This window comes from Mustela nigripes, chromosome 5 (assembly GCF_022355385.1).
Source record: "Mustela nigripes isolate SB6536 chromosome 5, MUSNIG.SB6536, whole genome shotgun sequence".
In the NCBI taxonomy this organism is placed as follows: domain Eukaryota; kingdom Metazoa; phylum Chordata; class Mammalia; order Carnivora; family Mustelidae; genus Mustela; species Mustela nigripes.
This window is the reverse complement of record NC_081561.1, coordinates 92,191,232-92,214,654: the sequence shown is the minus strand read 5'-3', so window position 1 is coordinate 92,214,654 and position 23,423 is coordinate 92,191,232. Positions and strand designations below refer to the sequence as shown.

General features: G+C 39.0%; 1 protein-coding gene across 5 annotated transcripts in view; it reads right to left on the bottom strand.

Moving 5' to 3' along the window:
* The window catches only part of UTRN (utrophin), a 501,914-nt gene that overhangs the window by 302,916 nt on the left and 175,575 nt on the right, over positions 1-23,423 (bottom strand). For all 5 annotated transcript variants that reach the window (XM_059400879.1, XM_059400881.1, XM_059400882.1 and 2 more), the window contains 8 exons: positions 21,745-21,924; positions 17,335-17,469; positions 15,470-15,619; positions 13,715-13,876; positions 13,148-13,276; positions 12,265-12,438; positions 10,373-10,528; positions 3,506-3,676 (listed from right to left, as the gene is read on the bottom strand). In XM_059400879.1, the coding sequence (XP_059256862.1) occupies positions 3,506-3,676; positions 10,373-10,528; positions 12,265-12,438; positions 13,148-13,276; positions 13,715-13,876; positions 15,470-15,619; positions 17,335-17,469; positions 21,745-21,924 (1,257 nt within the window). The remainder of the gene's footprint in view (positions 1-3,505; positions 3,677-10,372; positions 10,529-12,264; positions 12,439-13,147; positions 13,277-13,714; positions 13,877-15,469; positions 15,620-17,334; positions 17,470-21,744; positions 21,925-23,423) is intronic.

Here is a 23,423-nt window from a genome sequence, read left to right as displayed (position 1 = left end):
ATGTTGCTACAAAAGTTGGGTATTCATCCTTTCTGATGGAGGCATAATACTCCATAGTGTATATGGACCACATCTTCCTTATCCATTCGTCCGTTGAAGGGCCTCTTGGTTCTTTCCATAGTTTGGCGACTGTGGCCATTGCTGCTATAAACATTGGGGTACAGATGGCCCTTCTTTTCACTACATCTGTATTTTGGGGGTAAATACCCAGGAGTGCAATGGCAGGGTCATAGGGAAGTTCTATTTTTAATTTCTTGAGGAATCTCCACACTGTTCTCCAAAGAGGCTGCACCAACCTGCATTCCCACCAACAGTGTAAGAGGGTTCCCCTTTCTCTACATCCCCTCCAACACATGTTGTTTCCTGTCTTGTTAATTTTGGCATTCTAACTGGTGTAAGGTGATATATCAATGTGGTTTTAATTTGAATTTCCCTGAGGGCTAGTGATGATGAACATTTTTTCATGTGTCTGACAGCCATTTGTATGTCTTCATTGGAGAAGTGTTTGTTCATATCTTGTGCCCATTTTTTTATGTGATTGCAAGGACCTGACAGATTCCCTGGGGAATTCTACCAAACTTTCAAAGAAGAAATAACACCTATTCTCCTGAAGCTGTTTCAAAAAATTGAAACAGAAGAAAAACTTCCAGACTCTTTTTATGAAGCCAGCATTACCCTGAGCCCCAAAGCAGGCAAAGACCACACCAAAAAGGAGAATTTCAGACCAATATCACTGATGAATATGGATGCTAAGATTCTCAACAAAATCCTAGCAAACAGGATCCAACAGCACATTAAAAAGTTTATCCACCATGACCAGGTGGGATTCATCCCTGGGCTACAAGGATGGTTCAACATTTGCAAATCAATCAATGTGATAGAACAAATTAGTATGAGAAGAGAGAAGAACCACATGGTCCTCTCAATCGGTGTAGAAAAAGCATTTGATAAAATCCAGCATCCGTTCCTGATTAAAACGCTTCAAAGTATAGGGATAGAGGGAACATTCCTGAACTTCATCAAATCTATCTATGAAAGACCCATAGCAAATATTATCCTCAATGGGAAAAAGCTTGCAGCCTTCCCATTGAGATCAGGAACAAGACAAGGATGCCCATTTTCACCACTCTTGTTCAACATATCATTAGAAGTCCTAGCAACAGCAATCAGACAACAAAGAGAAATAAAAGGTATCCAGATTGGCAATGAAGAAGTCAAACTCTCTCTCTTCGCAGATGACATGATTCTTTATATGGAAAACCCAAAAGACTCCACCCCCAAACTACTAGAACTCATACAGCAATTCAGCAACGTGGCAGGATACAAAGTCAATGTGCAGAAATCAGTGGCTTTCTTAAACACTAACAATGAAAATACAGAAAGAGAAATTAGAGAATCGATTCCGTTTACTATAGCACCAAGAACCATAAGATACCTGGAATAAACCTAACCAAAGAGGTAAAGGATCTGTACTTGAGGAACTACATAACACTCATGAAGGAAATTGAAGAAGACACAAAAAGATGGAAGACCATTCCATGCTCTTGGATCGGAAGAATAAGCATTGTTAAAATGTCTATACTGCCTAGCAATCTATACTTTTAATGCCATTACGATCAAAATTCCAACAGTATTCTTCAAAGACCTGGAGCAAATAATCCAGAAATTTGTATGGAATCAGAAGACACCCCAAATCGCTAAGGAAATGTTGAAAAACAAAAATAAAACTGGGGGCATCACGTTACCTGATTTCAAGCTTTATTAAAAGCTGTGGTCACCAAGACAGCATGGTACTGGCATAAAAACAGACACATAGACCAGTGGAACAGAGTAGAGAGCCCAGATATGGACCCTCAACTCTATGGTCAATTAATCTTCGACAAAACAGGGAAAAAATACACAGTGGAAAAAAGACAGTCTCTTCAATAAATGGTGCAGGGAAAACTGGACAGCTATAAGTAGAAGAATGAAATTCAACCATTCTCTTATACCGTACACAAAGATAAACTCAAAATGGATAAAAGACCTCAACATGAGACAGGAATCCATCAGAATCCTAGAGGAGAACATAGGCAGTAATCTCTTCGATATCAGCCACAGCAACTTCTTTCAAGAAGACAAAGGAAACAAAAGCAAAAATAAACTTTTTGGGACTTCATCAAAATCAAAAGCTTCTGCACAGCAAATAAAACAGTCAAAAAAACAAAGAGGCAACCCACGGAATGGGAGAAGATATTTGCAAATGACAGTACAGACAAAAGGTTGATATCCAGGATCTATAATGAACTCCTCAAACTCAACACACACAAAACAGGCAATCATATTAAAAAAAAAAAATGGGCAGAAGATATGAACAGACACTTCTCTTTGCTTTTATCAGCAAATTCCAATGTTCCCCTTTTCCTTCCTGCATCCCTTTTCCCATCTTCTTGTTACATCACACGGTCCATGACCTAATTAAACTTTTCATGAGCTATTGTAATACCTTATATCTTGACTCTCATTCAACTGTTACCCCTACAAAGTGTTCAAATTAAGAAATGGTTGCATCATACATGACCTCACAGCACCTGCTCTCGACTTCCTACAAGTAAACACCTGTAGATGTCAACAGTGATATTTGTGGCTTTATATAAATTTCCCTCACAGTATTAGTATTTGGCACTTATCTGTATTACACATGCTTCTTTCTTAGGAAGTACATTTAGGGAAGAAGAATGCCTTTGCTTAAAAAAAAAAAAAAATGACTTTGTGTTCCATCAATCTTTTGTCCACCTCAAAAGAATCAGCAAATCTACTCTCTAATCTCTGATGTCGAAATAACTACAGAGTTACAGAAAACTCTTGGATCTTTCATTGATTTTGTTTTTTGAAAATTCTGTTCCTATGCACTTTACACCAGTTCACTTTCAATATAAAGATTAGTTACGGGTGTAAAAGTTATTACAGAAGAATTAATACTCGGCCCAATACGCTGTGAAAAACCAATACTCAAAAACTATCACCAGCTGTGAAGGTAGTGATTAGAATGTTTTACGTACCACACAGGCACAATGATCCATGTGAGTTTAATGGTTTTGGAATCAAGATAAAAATATCTTCTTAAAATTGTTGTCTTTTTTTTTTTTTAAAGGTTTTATTTATTTATTTATTTATTTATTTGACAGACAGAGATCACAAGTAGGCAGAGAGGCAGGCAGAGAGACAGGAAGGGAAGCAGGCTCCCTGCTGAGCAGAGAGCCTGATGCAGGGCTTGATCCCAGGACCCTGGGATCATGACCTGAGCCAGAGGCGGAGGCTTTAACCCACTGAACCACCCAGGCTCCCCAAATTGTTGTCTTTTAAAATAGTCTTTTCTTTTTTCTTAAGACAGAGAAGTGGAAAAAATAATGGAAAAAAAAGAAAATGCTGTATTTAACATGAAATGGAGATAAAGGACATCCTGAACAAAATGCCACAGGAGACCCTGGCATAAAATTGGCAGGTAACCCGAGTTACAGCTTACTTTAGCCCAGGAGATTTCTATATCCAAGTCCCCACTCAAGCCTCCGGACGTGGATTTCTGTACCAATTCAGCTTCAGTAACAGAAAGCCATTCAGAGAGAGAAGCAGTCTCTTTCTTCATTTTCCGGGCCAACTGTGATGCTCTTTCCAGGTCCTGTTTTCCCTCTGTCACCTAAAAAGGAGAAAGAGAGAGGGAGGGAAGGAGAGAGAAAGGGAAAGGAAGAGGGAAAAGAACACAAAAAGAATAAATTCAAATAATAACCAAAGATCCAAACTATTAATACTTAACCCCCAAGACATACATAACCTTTCACTCTCCCACCTGGAATCACTCCATTCTTGTATTTCTACAAGGGGACAACATACTACAGAGGTTAAGTGTGGGACAATGCTGGGTTACTTTCTAAGTGACCTTGGTAGAGGCATAGCCCTCCAAAGGTTGGTATTTATGTATCAAATTAGAAAGATACATACACAGAGGGCTTGGTGCAGTCCTTGTAACAAAGTTAAGGAATCAGTAAATGGTATCTTTTTTTTTTTTTTTTAAGATTTTATTTATTTGACAGAGAGAGATCACAAGTACATGGAGAGGCAGGCAGAGAGAGAGAGAGAGGGAAACAGGCTTCCTTCCAAGCAGAGAGCCCGGTGCGGGACTTGATCCCAGGACCCTGAGATCATGACCTGAGCCCAAGGCAGCGGCTGAACCCACTGAGCCACCCAGGCACCCAGTAAATGGTATCTTTTATGTTTTGAATGGAAGATGCCTTACAATCCTCTCAAGAAAGAATTCTGTTTAAAAAACACACACATTGGGGTGCCTGAGTGGCTCAGTGGGTTAAGCCTCTGCCTTTGGCTCTGATCATGATCTCGGGATCCTGGAATCGAGGCCCGCATCGGGTTCTCTGCTCAGCGGGAAGCCTGCTTCCTCCTCTCTTCCTTCCTGCCTTTCTGCCTGCTTATGAACTCTGTCAAATAAATAAAATCTTACACACACACACACTAGATTCTAGAAATTTGAGGAGGAAAGAGTATGATTTTCATAATTATGTTTTACCATTAACTACTTAATTTAAAATAAATAAATGCCTATGCAGCATAAACCTTTAGTATTATTTTGTTTTTGTAGCTGACGGAAAGCAAAATGAACTGAACAAACATTTATGAGGCTCTTAACATAACTCCCATATCATGCTGAAGAATCCTACCCATGCTATGCAGTAAGATCCACAGCCCCTGTGAGAAGCAGGTTGGGGCAGTGACACTTAAAGGGGCTAAAGCTATGATCAGGGGGACATGGCCACTAAATTGAGCCTGGTCTGACCCTTTTACATTACGTGATGGTACTCTCAAAACTATCATTCATTATCTAAAGCTGAGACAGCATTTTTAAGGGTATCACAAAACAATACATAAATAAAAATGTGTTCTTCCTTTTATGTGCACAAATGCAGAGATAATTCTCATTATAAGCAACAGAGTGATAAGTCATGTATGGGATAAGATTTTTCTTAGATGATAGAAAAACTGAATTTTCTTAATAAGTAATGTGGAATTGCATTTCTTTTTTCTGGCCTCCTAGGTTCCATTTTACTGTTTCATACCTCAAGGATTGATTATTATTAAATTCCTTCTTAAAAGTAAAATATTTTTCTCTACAGAGTTTAATTAGAATTCATGACTTTAAATTAATAGCCCCTCAATGCAGACTTCAGGAGACAAATACATGAATTATGTTAAAAGATATTAGGCATTCAGAGGACCTCATCTGATTTTGACATGCCCAGGCAGTTACACAAGCATCATAAAACTTAATGCTACCAAAGGTTCGCATATACCCGGAAGAAAATAATTTACAGCTTAACTTACAATTCCCTCTTCTCAGTCCAACCAATACATTTTGAGATGCAGTCCATTCTAAATTAGGCAGTATCAACTTGGAAGATTTTACCTAACCATTTTTCCTTTTTCCCTCTTAGATATTCAACCATTCCCTCTTCACAGGATGATCCCCATAAGCTATGAAATATACTCAAGTCTCGGGGCACCTGGGTGGCTCCGTCAGTTAAGCATCTGCCTTTCCCTCAAGTCATGATCTCCAGGTCCTGGGATGGAGCCTCCCAAGGGGCGGGAGGGGGAGCGCCCCTGCTCAGCAGGGAATCTGCTTCTCCCTCTCCCTCTGCCCCTGTCCCCTGTTCATGCTCTCTCTCTTCTCTCAAGTAAATAAATAAAATCTAAAAATATATGTATACTCAAGTCTCTTATAGTTTTAAAAAAACTGGCTTCTTTGGCTGCATCTCCCCTAAGACCTTCCTCTCTCCTATCTCGCCCTTACCAATCCTCTAAAGCATTTTCTTACCTTCCCCACATTTCTTCCCTTCTCCCATCCTGTCTTCTGCCCCATCACTCCACAGAAATTGTCTTTGCTGATCTCAATAAGGACTTCAAGGGCAACAGATGTAAATGGGCATCTTTAAGTGGACATCATTTTTAATGTTCAGTAATTCAAAAACAGTGCCTACACCCATCTCAAAATACCTTTTTCCATTGGCTTCCCAGCCCCAGCACTCTCCTGGTGTGCTAACACTTCTTGCTACTAACTGTTGTTTCATTTACGTATATTTTGTTTTTTCCATGTGGTTTTTTAGGGTGTACAATGTGATCATTTTATGACTTATACAGAGTGAGATGATTACCACAACTTAATCAATGCATCCATCATCTCCCATAGTTATCTTTTTTTTGGAGGGGGGCGGGGTAATGAAAACACATCTATCCTCTCAGCAGATTTCAAGTATACAATTATGGAAAAAAGTATGGTGGCCCCTTAAAACATTAAAAATAGGGTGCCTGGGTGGCTCAGTGAGTTAAGCCTCTGCCTTCGGCTCAGGTCATGATCTCAGGATCCTGGGATTGAGTCCCATATCGGGCTCTCTGCTTGGCAGGGAGCCTGCTTCCTCCTCTCTCTCTGCCTGCCTCTCTGCCTACTTCTGATCTCTCTCTGTCAAATAAACAAATAAAATCTTAAAAAAACACACACATTAAAAATAAAACTATTATATGATCTAGTAATGCTACTTTGGTGTATATATCCCAAGGAAATGAAATCAGTGCTTAGAAAAGGTATCTGCATGCCTATATTCATGGCAGCATTACACATGATAGCCAAGATGTGGAAACCACTTAAATGTCCACCAATGAACAGATAAATAAAATGTGGTACAGCTATACTTAAGTTTCTTTTGCAGATACATCTTCCTCAAATTTCTTACTAAATGATCTAGTTCCTTAAGACTTTGTTCAGGCCTTTTTTTTTTTTTTAATTAAAAATTATTTTTATTTATTCCAGTTTTATTGAGATATATCACTGTATAAGTTTAAGGTATACAGCACAATGACTTTACTCACATAGATTACAAAATGATTACCACAATAACTTAAAACATCCATCATTTCATACAGATACCAAAAAAATGGTTTAAAAACATCCATCATTTCATACAGATACAAATAAAAAAAAAATAGTTTTTCAAACATCCATCATTTCAGACAGATACAAAAAAAAAAAAATGGTGAAGAGAACTCATGTGATTTACCCTCCTCACCACTTCTCTACATACAAATACAGTGGTGTTAGCTGTAGGCAGCATGTTGTACATTATATCCCTAGGGCTTACATACCTTGTGACTGTGAGTTTGTTATTTTTTATCACCTTCATCCAATTCCTAGACCCACCAGTCCCCCACCACTAGTAGCCACAAATCTGATCTCCTTTTATGTGAGTTTGGTTGTTGCTCTTTTAGAGATTTCACATAAATATGAGTCATACATTATTTGTCTTTCTCTGTCTGACTTATCTCACTTAATACAATGCCCTCATTGTGCTAAATGAGATATACCGTATATAGTACATATATACACATCTTCCATATCCATTCTTCCATCAGAGGACACTTGGGCTGCTTCCATGCCTTGGCAACTCTAAACAGAGCTACTATGAACATAGTGGTGCCAATATCTCTTCCATGTAATATTTTTCTTTAAGATTTTATTTTATTTATTTGTTAGAGTGAGAGAGAGAGAGCATAGGCAGGCAGGCAGAGAGGCAGGCAGAGGCAGAGGAAGACACAGGCTCCCCGCGGAGCAAGGAGCCTGATGCGGGACTTGATCCCAGGACACTGGAATCACAACCTGAGCTGAAGGCAGCCGCTTAACCCACTGAGCCATCCAGGCATCTTTCTTCGATATAATATTTTTGTTTCTGTCAGATATATACCCAGAAGTAGAATTACTGGATCATACTATAGTTCTATTTTTAATTTTTTGAGGAACCTCTCCACTCTCTTCCACAGAAGTTGCACCAATTTACAATCCTACCAACAGTGCACAGCCTGTTCACATCCTCGCCAGCATTATCTCTTCCGATCGAATAGGTGTGAGGTAGTATCTCACTGCGGTTTCGATTTGCACTTCCCCAGTGATCGGTCATTCTTGAGTACCTTCTCATGTACCTGTTGATCATTCATATATCTTCCTTGGTGCAATGTCTATTCAGGTCCTCTGCTCATTTTTAATTGGATTATTTGGGATTTTTTGCTATTGAGTTGTATGGATTCTTTATATATTTTTGATATTAACTCATTATCATATATATAATTTACAAATATTTTTTCCCCATTCTGCAGGTTGACTTTCCATTTTGTCGATGATTTCTGTGGCCGTGCAGGAGCTCTTTAGTTTGATGTAGTCCCACTCATTTATTTTTTATTTTGTGGCCTATATAGGTTTTTCTTTTCTCATTATATCTTCTCCCTAGACAATCTCATCATCACTGAAAACTTTAATTACAGTCTATATGCAGATGACTCATAAAATTCCTAGCTTCAGCCCAGATATAGTCTCCAGACTTGAATAACTTTGTGAGTACCCGACATATTCAAGTCACTCTCACAAAGGCATTTAACATGTGAACATGCCCAATCCATACTTAGGACTTTTCCATGTTTCCGCCTTTCCTTCCAGTGCCTACCCTCAATCATAGCACCATGATCTTCTGCGTAACCAAGCCAGAAACCCAGAGGTCATCGATCATCTCCTACCGCACTCCCACATCCTGATCCATCAACTCTTATTCACTCCACTTCTTCAATGTGTCTGAGACCATCTGCTCCTCATGCCATCTCCACCGCTCCACCATCATTCCTGCCACCATCATTTCTCACTAAGAACACAATGACTTCCTCACTTCTCTCTTCACATCCACTGCTGCCCTTCTCCAGCTCATCCCCCAAACTGCAGTGAGTGATTGTTGAAAAAGCTAATGCATGAGCTTATTATCTCCCTGCTAAAATCTGCAATAACTTCTTAAACCTCTTAAGATTAAAATCCTTATCACACACCCAGACACTAGTATGCTCTGGTCTCATCCCTTTCCCCAATACCATGTTCCCCACACTTGCTCTCTCTGCATTAGTCACACAAATGTACCATGCTGCCTCTTGCCACAGGGCCTTTCCACATGCTCTCCCAGCAACCTTAAAAGCTGCTCTCCCACTGCTTTCACCCAGGATATTCCGACTCATCCTTCAGATTTCAGTTTACACACCGTTTCCTGAAGGAAATGTAACCCCAGGTACGTTCCTATAACCCATGTCTGGGCCAAATCCTCCTTGACATATATACTCTTAAAGCACCACATACATTCCTTCCTAACACTTCAGACTGCTAATGTGATGGTACTTTGTAAGACTACCTGATTAATGTTTTCTTCTCTCATAACCCTAAAGTCGATTAGACAAAGAGACAATTTATGTTTTTGTGTGCCACTCAATCTCTACTGCCTATATGCTTCCTGTTAAACAGTACCATCTCAATTGTGTTGAATGACAAAATGACTTAACACTAAAACCACAGACACAACTGGAGAACTGACATTACAATGGCAACACCATTCCCATCCAAAAAATGCCAGCTGATGAATAAATACAGTAATATTTGCGAAATAACTTCAGCTGTATAATAATACCAAGAAGCTCTACACTGTGTTCCAGATGTGCAATGTATCAAAATGATATAAAATGTATTAGATTAGCAATCTCCTCTTGCTTTAGTGAGGAGGTCAAAATTGTCCAGGAAATGTACGTATCGCTTATTCTTATTGATCCAAAAATGATAACAAAATTCCAGCTAGTTTTCTCTGGGTCTGTGCACCAACTTAGGTACTATTTAAAAACCCAAAAAGGATCTAAAATATTATCTAACACAGCTCTCCAATATTGCCAAGAAGATATCACTTTAAACACTTTTGTTGTAGTTTTGTTTTGCTTTGCTTTCCTGGTTTCAGTGCAGAGTTCTCACAAGAGAAGACATTCAACCTTCTGAATACAGTCATTCATAATATATGGCCAAAAGTCCTTTTGCAGATTCACTCAGATGCCCAAATTATAGATGTTTCTTAAAAGGATTTCAGATCCTGCTAGATTAATGTGAACTTCCTGTCACTTACCATTTATTAGAGTCCCAGTGTTTTAATATTTCTCAGTAGACTACTCAATTTAGAAATCCCGGGACCAGTAACTTGAGTTTATACAGGGGCTATCACTGGGAAAGTTTCCTTAGAATAACTTCTGAAAAGTGACCAGCCATTGAAAATACAAAAATGAGTCTGGATTAAATATTAAAAGTAAATTTCTCTACAATTCATCATTGTGATAGTAATATATAGCTGTAAAGAAATATAATAAAAAAATACTGAAAGAATTGAAAGCACTATTATTAGTGCCCCAAAATTCAAACATGCATTCTTCTAGGAGCAAGATTTTAAAATGCATAAACAAGAGAGACGCAAGGGAGTGGGGGGCTTGTCCTTACCTGGGCACCCAAGTCATTGTAGAGAATCTTCAGAGAAGTCAGCTGTTCATCCATCCCCTTGGGATTGTCTGTTTGTTGCTTCTGGACAATGTGCCTTCCTGTTTTGATTACAGTCTCCACTTCCAGCTTGACTTCACTCAACGTTTTATAGAGTTTCTTTAAAAGAAAGCAAGGCCCATTTTACATACTGTGGTGAAAAGTTGCTAATTGGAGTCATTTCAGAATGCGGCTTATACAGACTGACAGCTACAAAGTAACTATGGAGATCAAAGGGCTTTATCTTCCTCCGATTTGGTTCAAAGGACAAGTGAAGTGAAATCAAGGTTGTATTATCTTTTTAAAATCAGATAAGAAAATAAACTAATAGAGATTATACTTGTTTAAAAATACCTTCAAACATGTATTTTCAAGGTTTAGGGAAGTACTTAGGAATAAAAACATTTTTCCTACATAAAATGGAAAAATATTATGACTAAAAACTGAACGTCTATCATTTTTTAAATTACATTTTTAAAAACCATACATGCTATTACTAGAAAAAAAAGCCAGGCTTGGCTATACTTCTGGCTGTTGAAATTTGGAAGTATTAACATCCACTTTTTTTTTTCTTTAGAATTCTGTGAAGTACCAAGTCTACCACAACGAGCATGTATTACTTACATGATAAAAAGATATATACTCAATATACCAAGACATATGTAACTATAAGAAATGGAGTTATGTAGGTCAAATTCAGAGCCGTCCTCATCCTAGTTACCTTGAAACTAAAAAGCTTTTATGTGAGTAAGTTCTCTTGTTTCCGTCCATCATGACCTTGACCTGAAACATCTCCTATGGCATTGTCACATAACAGCAGACCACTGGACTAAGTTACACAAGGTCAAGGACAGTGTTCTACTGGCCTCTGTGTCTCGTTAAATCAATAACTACTTACATCTACACTCACACACATACATACACATATGCACACAAATGCAAACATACACACTCACATAAACACACATAATCACATACTCAAAAATTTAAACTGTTCATTCTTCCACCCACTCTAGCTTTTGAGTACACAAAACTTCAGTGTCCAACAATAAGGAGACTACAGTTTTGAAAAGCACAAAGAACTCTGCCCCAACTTTGTCTTAACAAGTGTCATCTTAAGTTCTTTGTGAGTCTTCTCAAGGAGAAGACCAATTCTAAGATTGTATATACTTAGCTATATTATTTTTAAATTTCTACTCAACTGAATTATAATGTTCAAGACCAAAATAGCAATAAGGCCTTATAAATAATTTTTTTCACATCTTAGTTTTAAACTGGAATTTAAATTTTTACTTTCCTAGAGAATGGGTTTTTTTTTTTAATGCTATAATATTTCCAACATCATTCTAAGTATAATTTCCTCTTTCATATTTTAGGCTTAAACTTTTTAAGTTGAAATTCAACGTTTTACTTTCCTTAAGAATGATTTTCTTTTGCATTGTAATATTCCTGACATCTATTCTCAGTATGGCTCTCCTAGCTGACTCAAATTTACCCTTTAAAACTTAGCTTATTAGTCACATTCTGTCAAAATCTTCCTAAACTTCATGCTGTGATTAAGATGTTTCCCTTGTTTTTTAGATCATGTTATATGCATGTCTACTCCAGCTTCCTTATCTCATTACATTGTAGTAATTGATTTTACTCTCTCCCACCTGTCTCTCTTATCTCTTCTGTTTTCCTTGAAGACAGGACCACACTTGGATACTTTTAACCTGTTTTTCCACCCTCGAGCTCTCTTCTTAGCTCACTATAGACTGGCAACTATTAAATAAGCCATTTACAGAGGCACTAGATGAAGCTATGTTAGCTGCTGGAAAACCGACTGGACACATGACCCCCCCCAGTGGCCTCACCATACACTTGTCCAGATGGCTCTGTATGACATCAGGATCCACATCCTTCACGTCCAGAACATGAAGTTCTGCTTTCACACAATCCAACACACGCTTGCAATCAAGCATGCGCTGCTCAAAGTTAGCGGGCTTCTGGAAAAGCTGGAACTTGGTGGACACCTCTCGAAGTTTCCTCTGTTTCCCAAAATGAACAAAATAAGCAACTTGCATCAGAATGATGATCTCTCTCAGCAGAGGATATGAGTACAACATACACTGCTAAAGAGCTGCAAGACAAGGCAGCCATAAAAAACATTCCCTCAGGGAACCTAGGCTTCCCAGCCACCAGAGGGTCCTGCACAGAGCAGTGTCATGAATTACTTGACAGGGTATCAGTCTAAGACATAAGAAAAGGCCAAACTAGCCTCACTAGAAGTGAAACCTCACAGAATTTTTAACCTGTTTGAAAAATAGAGTTCAGGAACCTAAAACTCAAAATGCCCTTCATGGCAAGCTCAAGGTCAATCATGCATCCACCATTCAAGGACCAGGTGGTGTCATATGCCACACCCTCAGCCTTCCCCGTGCACCAGCCACACCAGAACTGACAGAGGCTCTGCATTAATGGAAAAATCTATATAAAGATAAGTTCTAAATCTAGCTTGCTCTCTCTTTGCAATTCAACTGTAAAATCAGATTCAGTATTTTCCACCCATGTAACAATTTGTTTCTGCCTCTTTTTCCAGAAGACAATGCATCATTCTCATCCCACTGCTGACATCATAACGAAGACCAAAGTCATAGAAGTCATCAACTCTTCCTCACAATTTTTTTCTTGTTTCTTTGTTTGTCTTTTAACACCCAGCACATCAAAGAGTAAAAGGGAGCCACTCTCCTTCTTCACCTGTAATACATCCATCTGATTTCCTCCTCTGGCATTCCTGCCTTCTGGGGAAGTTGGAGGCTGGGAGCGTGTGTTTCTTTTCAACTCCTCCAGAGTCAGCTCATGGGCTGAGATCTCCGCTTGGATTTTCTGCCACAGAGAGATCAGAAAGGAGAAAACGTCTTTTTTATTAAAGCTCCAGAAAGTCACACAATACATAAGAATATGTGTACCACTGGACAAGCTTTAATAACTTTAATAATAACACAGGCCACCTGTGTTGCAGGACTCCCATGTGGGAGCCACAAACTAAGAGCTTTGTGTTTGTCATTTCTAGTGTTCACCACTTACTTATAAAAAGGGAATTTTCCCAACTTCACAACTATAATTTTAAAATGGTGATCATCTGCTAGGGTCTCACAGAGAGACCAAAAGAACTCCAAAACCCATATGCGACCCCATAAGTAAGGTCAATCTTCCTCACTGGTTCAGTTTGGAATGGCACGAGGGGCTGGCTGTCTTGTGGGGGAAGAAGAGGTGACATATGCTCTTTTTATGACTCAAGAGCCCTCCACTCCACAGCAGTACCTGAGCTTCCTGCGGAACTTGGAAGGCATCTATCCTATCAGTCAAGTACGTCGTCAGCTGCTTGTCCAGCTCCCCCAGGCTCTCCTGCAGGACCTGAAGCATGTGGTCAGTTTCCCGTAGGACCTGGAGTTGCTTTTCCAAAGCAATCTGCTTGCTCTCTGCCTACACAGGGGAAAAACTGAATCATTAGTTGCTCAGCACTAATATAAAGACCTGAATATAAGAGAACCCTTATGTTCTGGTCACCAAGAGAGAAACAGACTGGCAAAGCACCAGGCTCAAAACTTGGGCCTACATTATAAATAAATAATAGCTAGCAAAGATAACAGCGAAAAGATTCTTCTAGTATCGGATTTATCTGACAGTGAATTACTGATTTTTACTTCTTTCTACAGAAAGTGACAAAATATAAAAATGCCCTTGAGGGCATTATGCTAAGGGAAATGAGTCAGACAGAGGAAAGCAAATAGCATATGATCTCACTTATATGTAGAATCTAAAGCAAACAACAAAAAAACAAGCTCTTAGAGACAGGAACGGAGTGATAGTATGAACAGAATAGATCTTAAAAGTCCTCATCATTAGAAAAAAACTGTGACTATATATGGTGAGGGATGTTAGCTTAAACTTATTGTGATTGTTTTACAATGTATACACATATCAAATCATTATATCATATACCTGAAAGTAATATAATTTTTTTAAGATTTTATTTATTTATTTGACACAGAGACAGAGATAGTCAGAGAGAGAGAGGGAGAGTAAGAGAGAGCACAAGCAGCAGAGGGAGAGGGAGAAGCAGGCTTCCCGATGAACAAGATGCCCGACCTAGGGCTCGATCCCAGGACCCCAGGGATTGTGACCTGAGCTGAAGGTAGCTGCTTAACCACTGAGCCACCCAGGCACCTATACCTAAAAGTAATATAATGTTATATTTCAATTATGCCTCAATAAAAAGAAGAAAAAAGTAAAGTTTTTCTACATAACATATTAAACAATCAAATGTCATCTATTACACATTTAGGACATTTACAGGAACTGGCAATAAGCTTATAAATAACAATACAAAATATAGCAAGAATATCTATCAGTATAATAAACATATACATCTCCTTTTTTTCCCCAGAAGTCTCAAGTTCTACAGACTTGCATACATGTTGAACCACTCTCTGATGCACTTTTGGGGTAAACCTGATGCTATTCACAACCTAATCATTAATCATTATTATTTACTGTGTATAAAAGCATGTAATATCCATCCAACCCTCCTAGAAAGGATAATAGCCTTTCTCTACTTAACGATATGAACACGCGGTGCACTCTGAATAGGTATCTAGATGCTATGACATTTTACAACAGCAACTTATGTTAAATTCAGTTGGCCCTAATATTCACTAGGATAATATGGGTTCCTAGTCTTATATAGAGCTGTATTATCCTTAAAGGAAATTAAATAGGTATACCTACCTATTTAATTTAGGTAGGTATACCTATTTAATTTAACAGACTTTAATTTAGGTATACCTTTAAATAGGTATACCTATTTAATTTAATAGTCTGTCTTAAAGACAGACTTTTTTAATCATCAAAGTTCTCGCTGTCCTCTGAGTGTTAGGTCTACTCTTCCCTACCTAGTATTTCAATGTCCTCAACACCCCCATTCACGTTGGTTACCAACTCTTCCCCCTGGTAAAAGTTCCTGCGGCCAGCTCCACACCGCAACACCTATCAACCCCTGCATTCCCCAGTTCTTACCAGGTGACTCAGCTCTTCATATCGACTATTAAAAGCCTCCAGTTTCTCACTGATTATATCATCAAGAATCCCTCCATCAATTAGAGTCTGGCCAAGTTCTCGAATCTGGGTGCGATTATCTGCTGGGTGTCGTAAAACAGATTCCAGAGACTAGGCAGGGAGAGGAGAAAAAAATACACATTGACGGAGGCAAAATATGTCAAGGATCCTAAAAGTGCCCACTTTTTTAAACAAGTAATTCCATTCGCTAGAAATCTCCCTAAAGAACAAGATCAGAAACGAGGTAGATGATTAATTTACAACAATATCCATAATATTACTAATAAAAACCTAAAATTGAAAACTCAGTATGAATGATGATACATGTTATTAGACTTGCATAAAAGTAATTTCAGTGATTATTAATTACATAGGGAAATGTTCATGGTATGCAAAGTTTAAAAGCAGAAAACAACACTATACAAGAAAAATTATGTTATTGACTATATTACTAAAAACATTTCTCCACAATATACACAGAATGCTAGGCACTGTTTTATATACATACTTATTATATACACAAATCTAATCAGGCAGATGGGCCAAATACTATTCCCATATTACAGATGGGAAAATTGAAGCTCACAGAGGTTAAGTACAAAAACATACAGTAAAAAGTAACGCTACGATTCCAACTTTAAGACTCTAAAGGCTCTTTTTATCCATTACTATGACGTACTGCCTTCCAGCGTGGATAGAAAATAATAATAATTAGGAAGAAATACACCAAAATGTTTAAAAGTGCTTATCTTGCTTTTTATACTTCTCTCTATTTTCCATGTTTCTGGAATGCACACGTGTAACTGTCATATTTGGAAGGTATGCCTTTAAAGTAAGCATTTCAGACTTCCTCTTATCTCAACCTCTGGCCCTGGGATCTTACTTGGGAAGCAACATTTTTCCTTCCACAGCCTCAGTCTGGCTCTTGGTCTCCAGGTCCCACCTTGGACTCATTTCTGACCTTCAGTCCAGTCATCCACTCAGTTACCCTTGTGTCCCTTCCATTTTAAGATTTTTTTTTTTTAATTTGACAGACAGAGGTCACAAGTAGGCAGAGAGGCAGCCAGAGAGAGAGAAGGAGGAAGAAGGCTCCCCGCTGAGCAGAGAACTCGATGTGGGGCTCGATCCCAGGGCCCTGAGATCATGACCTGAGCCGAAGGCAGAGGCTTTAACCCACTGAGCCACCCAGGCTCCCCGCGTCCCTTCCATTTTAAAAGCAAACGGAACCTCTTCCTCCTCTTTTATTGGAAGCAAATCTACTCTCTTCACATTTGAATCCATCGAAGAAACAGTTCTTAAGCTATCGTGTGCCACATATCATGCTGGTCACTTGGGAACAGCCTCCTGGAGCTCACGCCTCGGCCTGGGGACAAGCTCCGAGGACAGGACCCCGGCCTCCACTACTAACCACTTTACCCTGTCCCCAGCTCTTTCCCTGGGGAGTTGTCTAATGAACAAAAATAACTTTATGAAGAAACAAGAGAGCGATCCCCCTAACAACAGAAGCCAGAGTTTCATCCAGGGAAAAGTAAAAACCAGCTGGAAAATTCATCCGGGGAAAGGTAAAAACCAGCTGGAAAATCACTAGGGCACTCCAGTAAATGCACACATGCCTAAAACGTACGTACTATCAAACCACTAACCCACCCCACAAGGCTGAGTTAGCTGGTCACCTATAATCTAAATACGCGGGATCGTATTAGCACTTCAGGCCACAGAAGTCCTCGGACCACCAGAGAGAAAGCAAATGCATGTGTCAACACAAAGCACCGTGCTCCTGCTCGGAGTGGTCACCTGGCCTCACGGCAACCGGTAGAAGGCCCTACCTCCAGGGCTTCGTTGATGGCGTCTGCCTTCTCGGGCACGGCCTCAGTGCTCTTCATGCGCTCCTCCAAAGTGCTCAGCCAGCTGGTCTCAAGATCCAAATAGTGAAGCAGCTCGATCCAGCAGGACCACACCTCCTAAGTGAGCAAGAAGAAAGCTCGGCTACAGAAGGAGTCATGGGAGGAGTGCCTGGGTGGCTCAGTCACGTAAGCCACTGCCTTGGGCCCGGGACATGATCCCAGAGTCCTTGGTTCGAGTCCCGCATGGGGCTCCTCGCTGGACAGGGCGCCTGCTTCTCCCTCTGCCTGCTCTGCCCGCTGCTCCCCCTGCTTGTCCTCTCTCTCTTTGACAAATAAATAAAGTCTTTTAAAAAAAAAGAAAATGTCATTGGAGATGCGATGTGTCTCCAGCACAACACATTCTCTCTAACGGATAAGAACGATGTCATTTAGAGAGGAGCGTATTTGAAAATTTAGGAACTGATGAAGTTGGAGCTTCAAATAAGGGAAAAAATAAAATTCTTCAACAAATCATATTAGACCAGTTGGGCGAGGCGGGGGAATAAAGAGGAATGAGTTGCCTCCCTCTGTGCACTTAAAAAAATAAAAAAAAAACTCCAAGGATCTGTTTAAATGCTAAAAATAAAACTATATATAATGAGTAAAAGAAACCAGGAGGGAAACATTATTAGTTTGTTTGTTTTTTTAAACAGGAAGGTAAAAAGTACTTCTAACTGCAACACTTTATAACAATCATACAGGAAATTAGAATTCCCTGCAGTCTACCCTATTGCAACTCAGAGCTCACTGATCTAACAATTTGCTGTATACTCCTTCCAATTTTTTCCTAAATTTCTAGGAATGTGTCTATATCTGAAGAGAGTCACATGCAACCAAATGGGAGTCATCCTATATTCTCTACATTAGTCCCAATCACTTATTCCCCATTCCTATGGGAGTTTTGCAAGGAAAGGGATAAATTTATCCTCCAATTCCAGAAGCAAAATTGAGAGGAACTACCTCTTCCCATATGGGATGAGCCTCTTTGACTGATCAATTTAGAAGGAAGAGTCCAGCACGGAGCCTCCTAGGCTGACCGGCTTTCAGACCAACTGATGCGGAGAAGGCACATTCCAGCCCCCCACAGGAGGTGTGTTTAGCAGGTCAGGGGGCCAGACAGTGGGTCTTTTAGGTTTCATAGGCCGCATTCATTCTCCGTCAGAGATTCTTTTTTGGTTATTGTATATGTGTTTTGGTTTTTGAACCACCCTTTTAACATAGATAAACCATTTTTAGTTCATGAGCCTACAGACACAGGCCACAAGCCAAATTTAATCCTTGGGCTATAATCTACCAACCCTGGCTAAGACTAAAAGGGAAAAGACACACAGACAGCAGACCAGGATCTACCCAATGCCGAGCAGAACCTTATCTCTGATGGGGAAAAAAAGATTGAGTCCCAGACGGGCATTCTCAAGAAGCCAGCTGGGCCCAGATCAAGCAACAGTCATGCCCCCGGACTGGGGCACTGACCGCCCGCATGTACCTGGCTGGATTCCAGAACTACTATTATTAGATTTCAGAGTCACCATTACCAGTGACTGTTACTTACCTTCTATTCCATCAACATTTTTACATGGGAGTGCCCACTGAGGCTTTCCTGTGCCCATCTCACCATGTATGTTGGGGGGTAGGGCAGATAACCTATTTCGTGTCCAGGTCACCAGATCTAGAGGTGCTGGTCCCACATTCCTGCACCTGAAAACTGCTTCAGGAGCCACATTTTGCATCTGGACCTAAGGCAGGTCACAAGACACTGGGTTTCCAGCTGCACTGAATATGATTTTGGGAGTCCCGAGGAGAGCCTAAGCGCAGTTTGCGTGAGGGAGCAATGGAACGAAGTCACGGCCAGAGAGTGAACTATGACGGACTAATAATAACCACACAATTTTTGCCACTCCTGCCATTAAGTGGCAAAACTGTTTTCTCCTCCCCCAGAATGTGGGCTGGCCTGGGCAACCTGCTTAGAACGAAAGAATGCTATGGAGGTCATGTTCTACCAAACTGCAGGCCTAGCCTCTTACGGGACTGGCAGCGTCTGTGTTCTCTCTCCTAAAAGCCCACTGCCTGGCTGCCAAGAAGCCAGAAAACAGAGAGGCCAGGAGGAGAAAGACCTGCAAAGGAGAAGCCGTCGCCAGTGCCCCCCCTGAGCAACCTGAGTGAGCTCTCCCTATACATGGAGCAGAAGAGCCACTCCGCTGGGCCAGATCAGCCCACAGCAGCAGAAGAAACAAGAAATGGCTGTGTTTGTAAGCCACTGTGTGTGAGGAGGTTTGCTACATAGCCACTGATAACGGAAGTGTAAGTGTATCTATTAAACACATAAAAACGGGCATGGGAAGAATATATACCAACTCCTGGAAACCGACTACTTCAAAGGAGGGATTAGAGAGGGTATGGGCTGGACAAGGAGGAAACATAGTCTGTAATGCTAATTTGTTTTATTTCAAAAACAAGATCTGGGAAAATAAGGCAAAATAAGCTGGAGGATACATATATAGGTTATAAATAGGTTATACAGACTATATGGGCATTAATAGTATTATCTGTACTTCTCTAAAGTTTGAAATAGTTCATGATTTGAAAAAAAAATTTTAAGGCATCTAGAAATAATCGAGGTAATAAACTTGGACTCTGCCAAAGAAAAGCATTTTTACTCTAACTTAGGAATTGGGACTATTTCTGCCTAAGATTCCTTAGTCATCTGGGGCATCATTTAAGAGCATTTCTGTTTTTAAACTTTTTTCATCTTTTCATGTCCCCCTTTAAAGATATTAAGGTCTCATCTTCTCTCTCCTATCTCTCTCTCTCTTTTTTTTCCTGGCATTCTTCCTTCTCTTCTCTCAAATCAATTCTGAAGTAATTCTCAAAGCAATTCCAAATTCTCAAGATACGTATTTCATTCCTCTTCCTAAAATTGCCACCTCTGGGTCATAAACACAACCTGAAGAAATGACACAGAATACGTGGTGATCTTTTGTTAGACTAATATGACTTGGGACTTTGTGCATTATTTGAACATATTATGAGTTGTTATTTTGGCTGTCAATAAATAGGAAAACAAAAACACGGGTCAAACTACAGTAAAACTCAAGTCCAGGATCATTCACCAGGACCCAAGATTAGGCATACATAATATTATATGTTCTATTTACAAAATTTTAGATTTTAAATTCTCAATTGAGTAACCTCGGTTATTTTATGTTAGACAATACAGCTGACCTCTGAACAACACAGGTTTGAAAGGCATGGATTCATTTACATGTGGATTTTTTTTTTTACAGCACAATAACATAAACATGTTTTCTTTTCCTTATGATTTTAACATTTTATTACATTATTGTAAGAATACCATACATGATACATAAAACATGCAAAGAATGTGTTACTTGACCACTGATGTCATCAATAAGGCTTCTGGACAACAGAAGGCTGTTAGTAGTTAAGTTCTGAGGAAGTCAAAAATTATAAACAGATACTCAGCTGGGTGACATCAGGTGTGGTCAGTGCTCCTAACGACCCCCAACTCCACATTGTTCAACGATCAACTGTATGTTAGCAGTAAGGAATGAGGTTTCATTTGATGTAAAGCCTTCTTATTAACCAGTCTGAACTACACATATTTATCTTAGCACAAAATAGATTCAGAACAAGCAAGTACTGAATGAATTTAAATATCACAGCTGGGATTGTTTACCATTGTAGGATTTACCACGATACAGTCATTTATTTTAGGTTGAACTGAATTTAAATTATTTATAAATTTCAATGCTTCTTAAATCTTTTCAGTGAGATGCAACAGAAATCACACCAACATCAAAACAAATAAGCAAAAATGTATTTAAAACAAACATAGTCAAAGCATCATCTACATCTTAAAGCCAGGGGGATAAATGGTCTAGCAAAATACCAGCACATTACAAGTTCTTCTTTCTGTCAGGTGGCTCTCTAACTTCAGAGACCAGTCATAATAAAACATTTCCTTTCACCTCTGTGTCCTAACCACGCAATGAAACAAAACAGAAGCTCACATTACATTGTTCTAGAATTTTAGAATTCGAACAGACTCTACAGCTTATCTGAAACACAAAAATCTTGATTTCACATAGAAAACATGTCTAGCGATATGAAACAACTGAAACAGCTTTCCTAAGACCCTTCTACTAATTGAAGGCAGATTTGGGTTTCCTATTTTTTATCCCAGTTTCCTTTTATCAACCTGTTATCCAAGAATGACTTTTTCTTTCTGAACCCACACAGGAAAAGAAAATTCGAATTTTTTCTAACATATGGAAATGATCAGTCCTTTACAGAGTTTGATCTCAGAAACACGCCACTGATAAAAAGACATACCTCTAGCGTGTGGCATTTCCCTCGAATTCGGTTACAGAGAAGTTGGTAATTCTCCAGCACAACATTCAGCTCAGATGTCAATTCCTGGCCACCAGAGGGCGCCTTTGCAGCGAGTAACATGATGTTGTCCTTGAGAATCTTCACTCTCACCTCCTTCTGCAACACGTCCTCTTTTGCCCTCTGTTCCAAGAAAGGATGAACTTGAAAACGGCCTGCCTTTCTCAGTAACCAATTTCTTTCTTTTTCAAAAAGATAACTAAACCAAAATTAAAATGCTAACATGATTCTAACTACCTAATTGGAACATTATTTAGGTAATCGCCACAGAGAGTACTTTTGAAGTAAGAATGCTGACGGTAACATTTACATTTCATAACAAGCAATGTGAGCCCCTAAGTCACCTTCAGTTACTGACGTGAAGTATTCTCAAAGTCTGGGTCCATGAAAAGAATCTAAGGGAGGTATTTTCATTAAACACTGTAAGTCTGAGCATATTAAACTTTAATAAATAAATTTTCACCTCAGTAGAGGTATCATTTAAAAATAATGTAAACATACCTGTTTTTATCCTAAAACATAGGTGTGTCCATGCTTCTGATAATTAATAGCATTTCGAAGACGATGACGAAATTATACTGGGAAGTCTAACCTAGTCCAGCTTCTTTCCTGACTCTCCCTCCAAGCTAAGGATGAAGACTCACTTTGAGAAAAATCAACCTAAAACAGCTTTTCATTTTCCCTTTCAGCTTTCCGTGTTGCTTAATGGTTTTAAATTTCCCTCAGTTGTTAAAGTAATTAAGTATAGTGGTTTTAAAAATTATAATGGTTGTTTGAAACAATAAAAACAAATAGAATGTTGCCCAATCAAGGGCTTTAAACTTATTTCTCTAAGGTTTCATCCCCAGGGACTTTAAGAAACCACAAAACTACAATGCTTATAATATAAAGAAAGAGAATAAATTAAATGAAATGGTTCTTAACAGGATAGGCTACCTTTAAAATACCTTATACTGAATATTTTAAAAGCTCTCAAAAGAACTACACTAAAAGAAATGCTTCAGTAAAAATACTACATACAAGTACTAGAAAAGTCCCTTACTGTATTTATTTTGATTCATATTCAATAAGACACTGATGAAATATAATCCCTTTTTAAACAGATATATAGGGAATTTTGCTTTAATTATATTTTTAGGCAAGTTAAATTTGGCATAAAACAGTTACTATGTGGATTAATCTTACTTTTTTTTTTTTTTTTTTTTTTAAAAAGGCTTTAAGACACTATCTCCTTTGGTTTGAACACTGAAGGACACTTGAAGCAATGCTAGAAATTTGGGAACAATGCCCAGTTCTTTTACTGTACAAAAAAAAAAGAAGAAGAAGAAAAGAAAGCATTCAAGACTATTGACACAGGAATGTAAGTTTACAGGAAATACATCCTGTGGCTCCAAATGATATTAAATCCCTTGACCATGTTCCTACCACGACTCTTACCTGCTCGAACAAAATTTTGTTATTCACGTGTTTCCCATGAATTCACTGGAAGAATACCTTTGCTAACATGAAGATAAATTGCAACCGATTTGGGAAGTCACCCTTGGTCCTAACAAAAGACAATGCTTTAAAACTTCTGGAAACAGAGAGGGCTGAGGGTCACACAACACTGTCAATGTAATCAA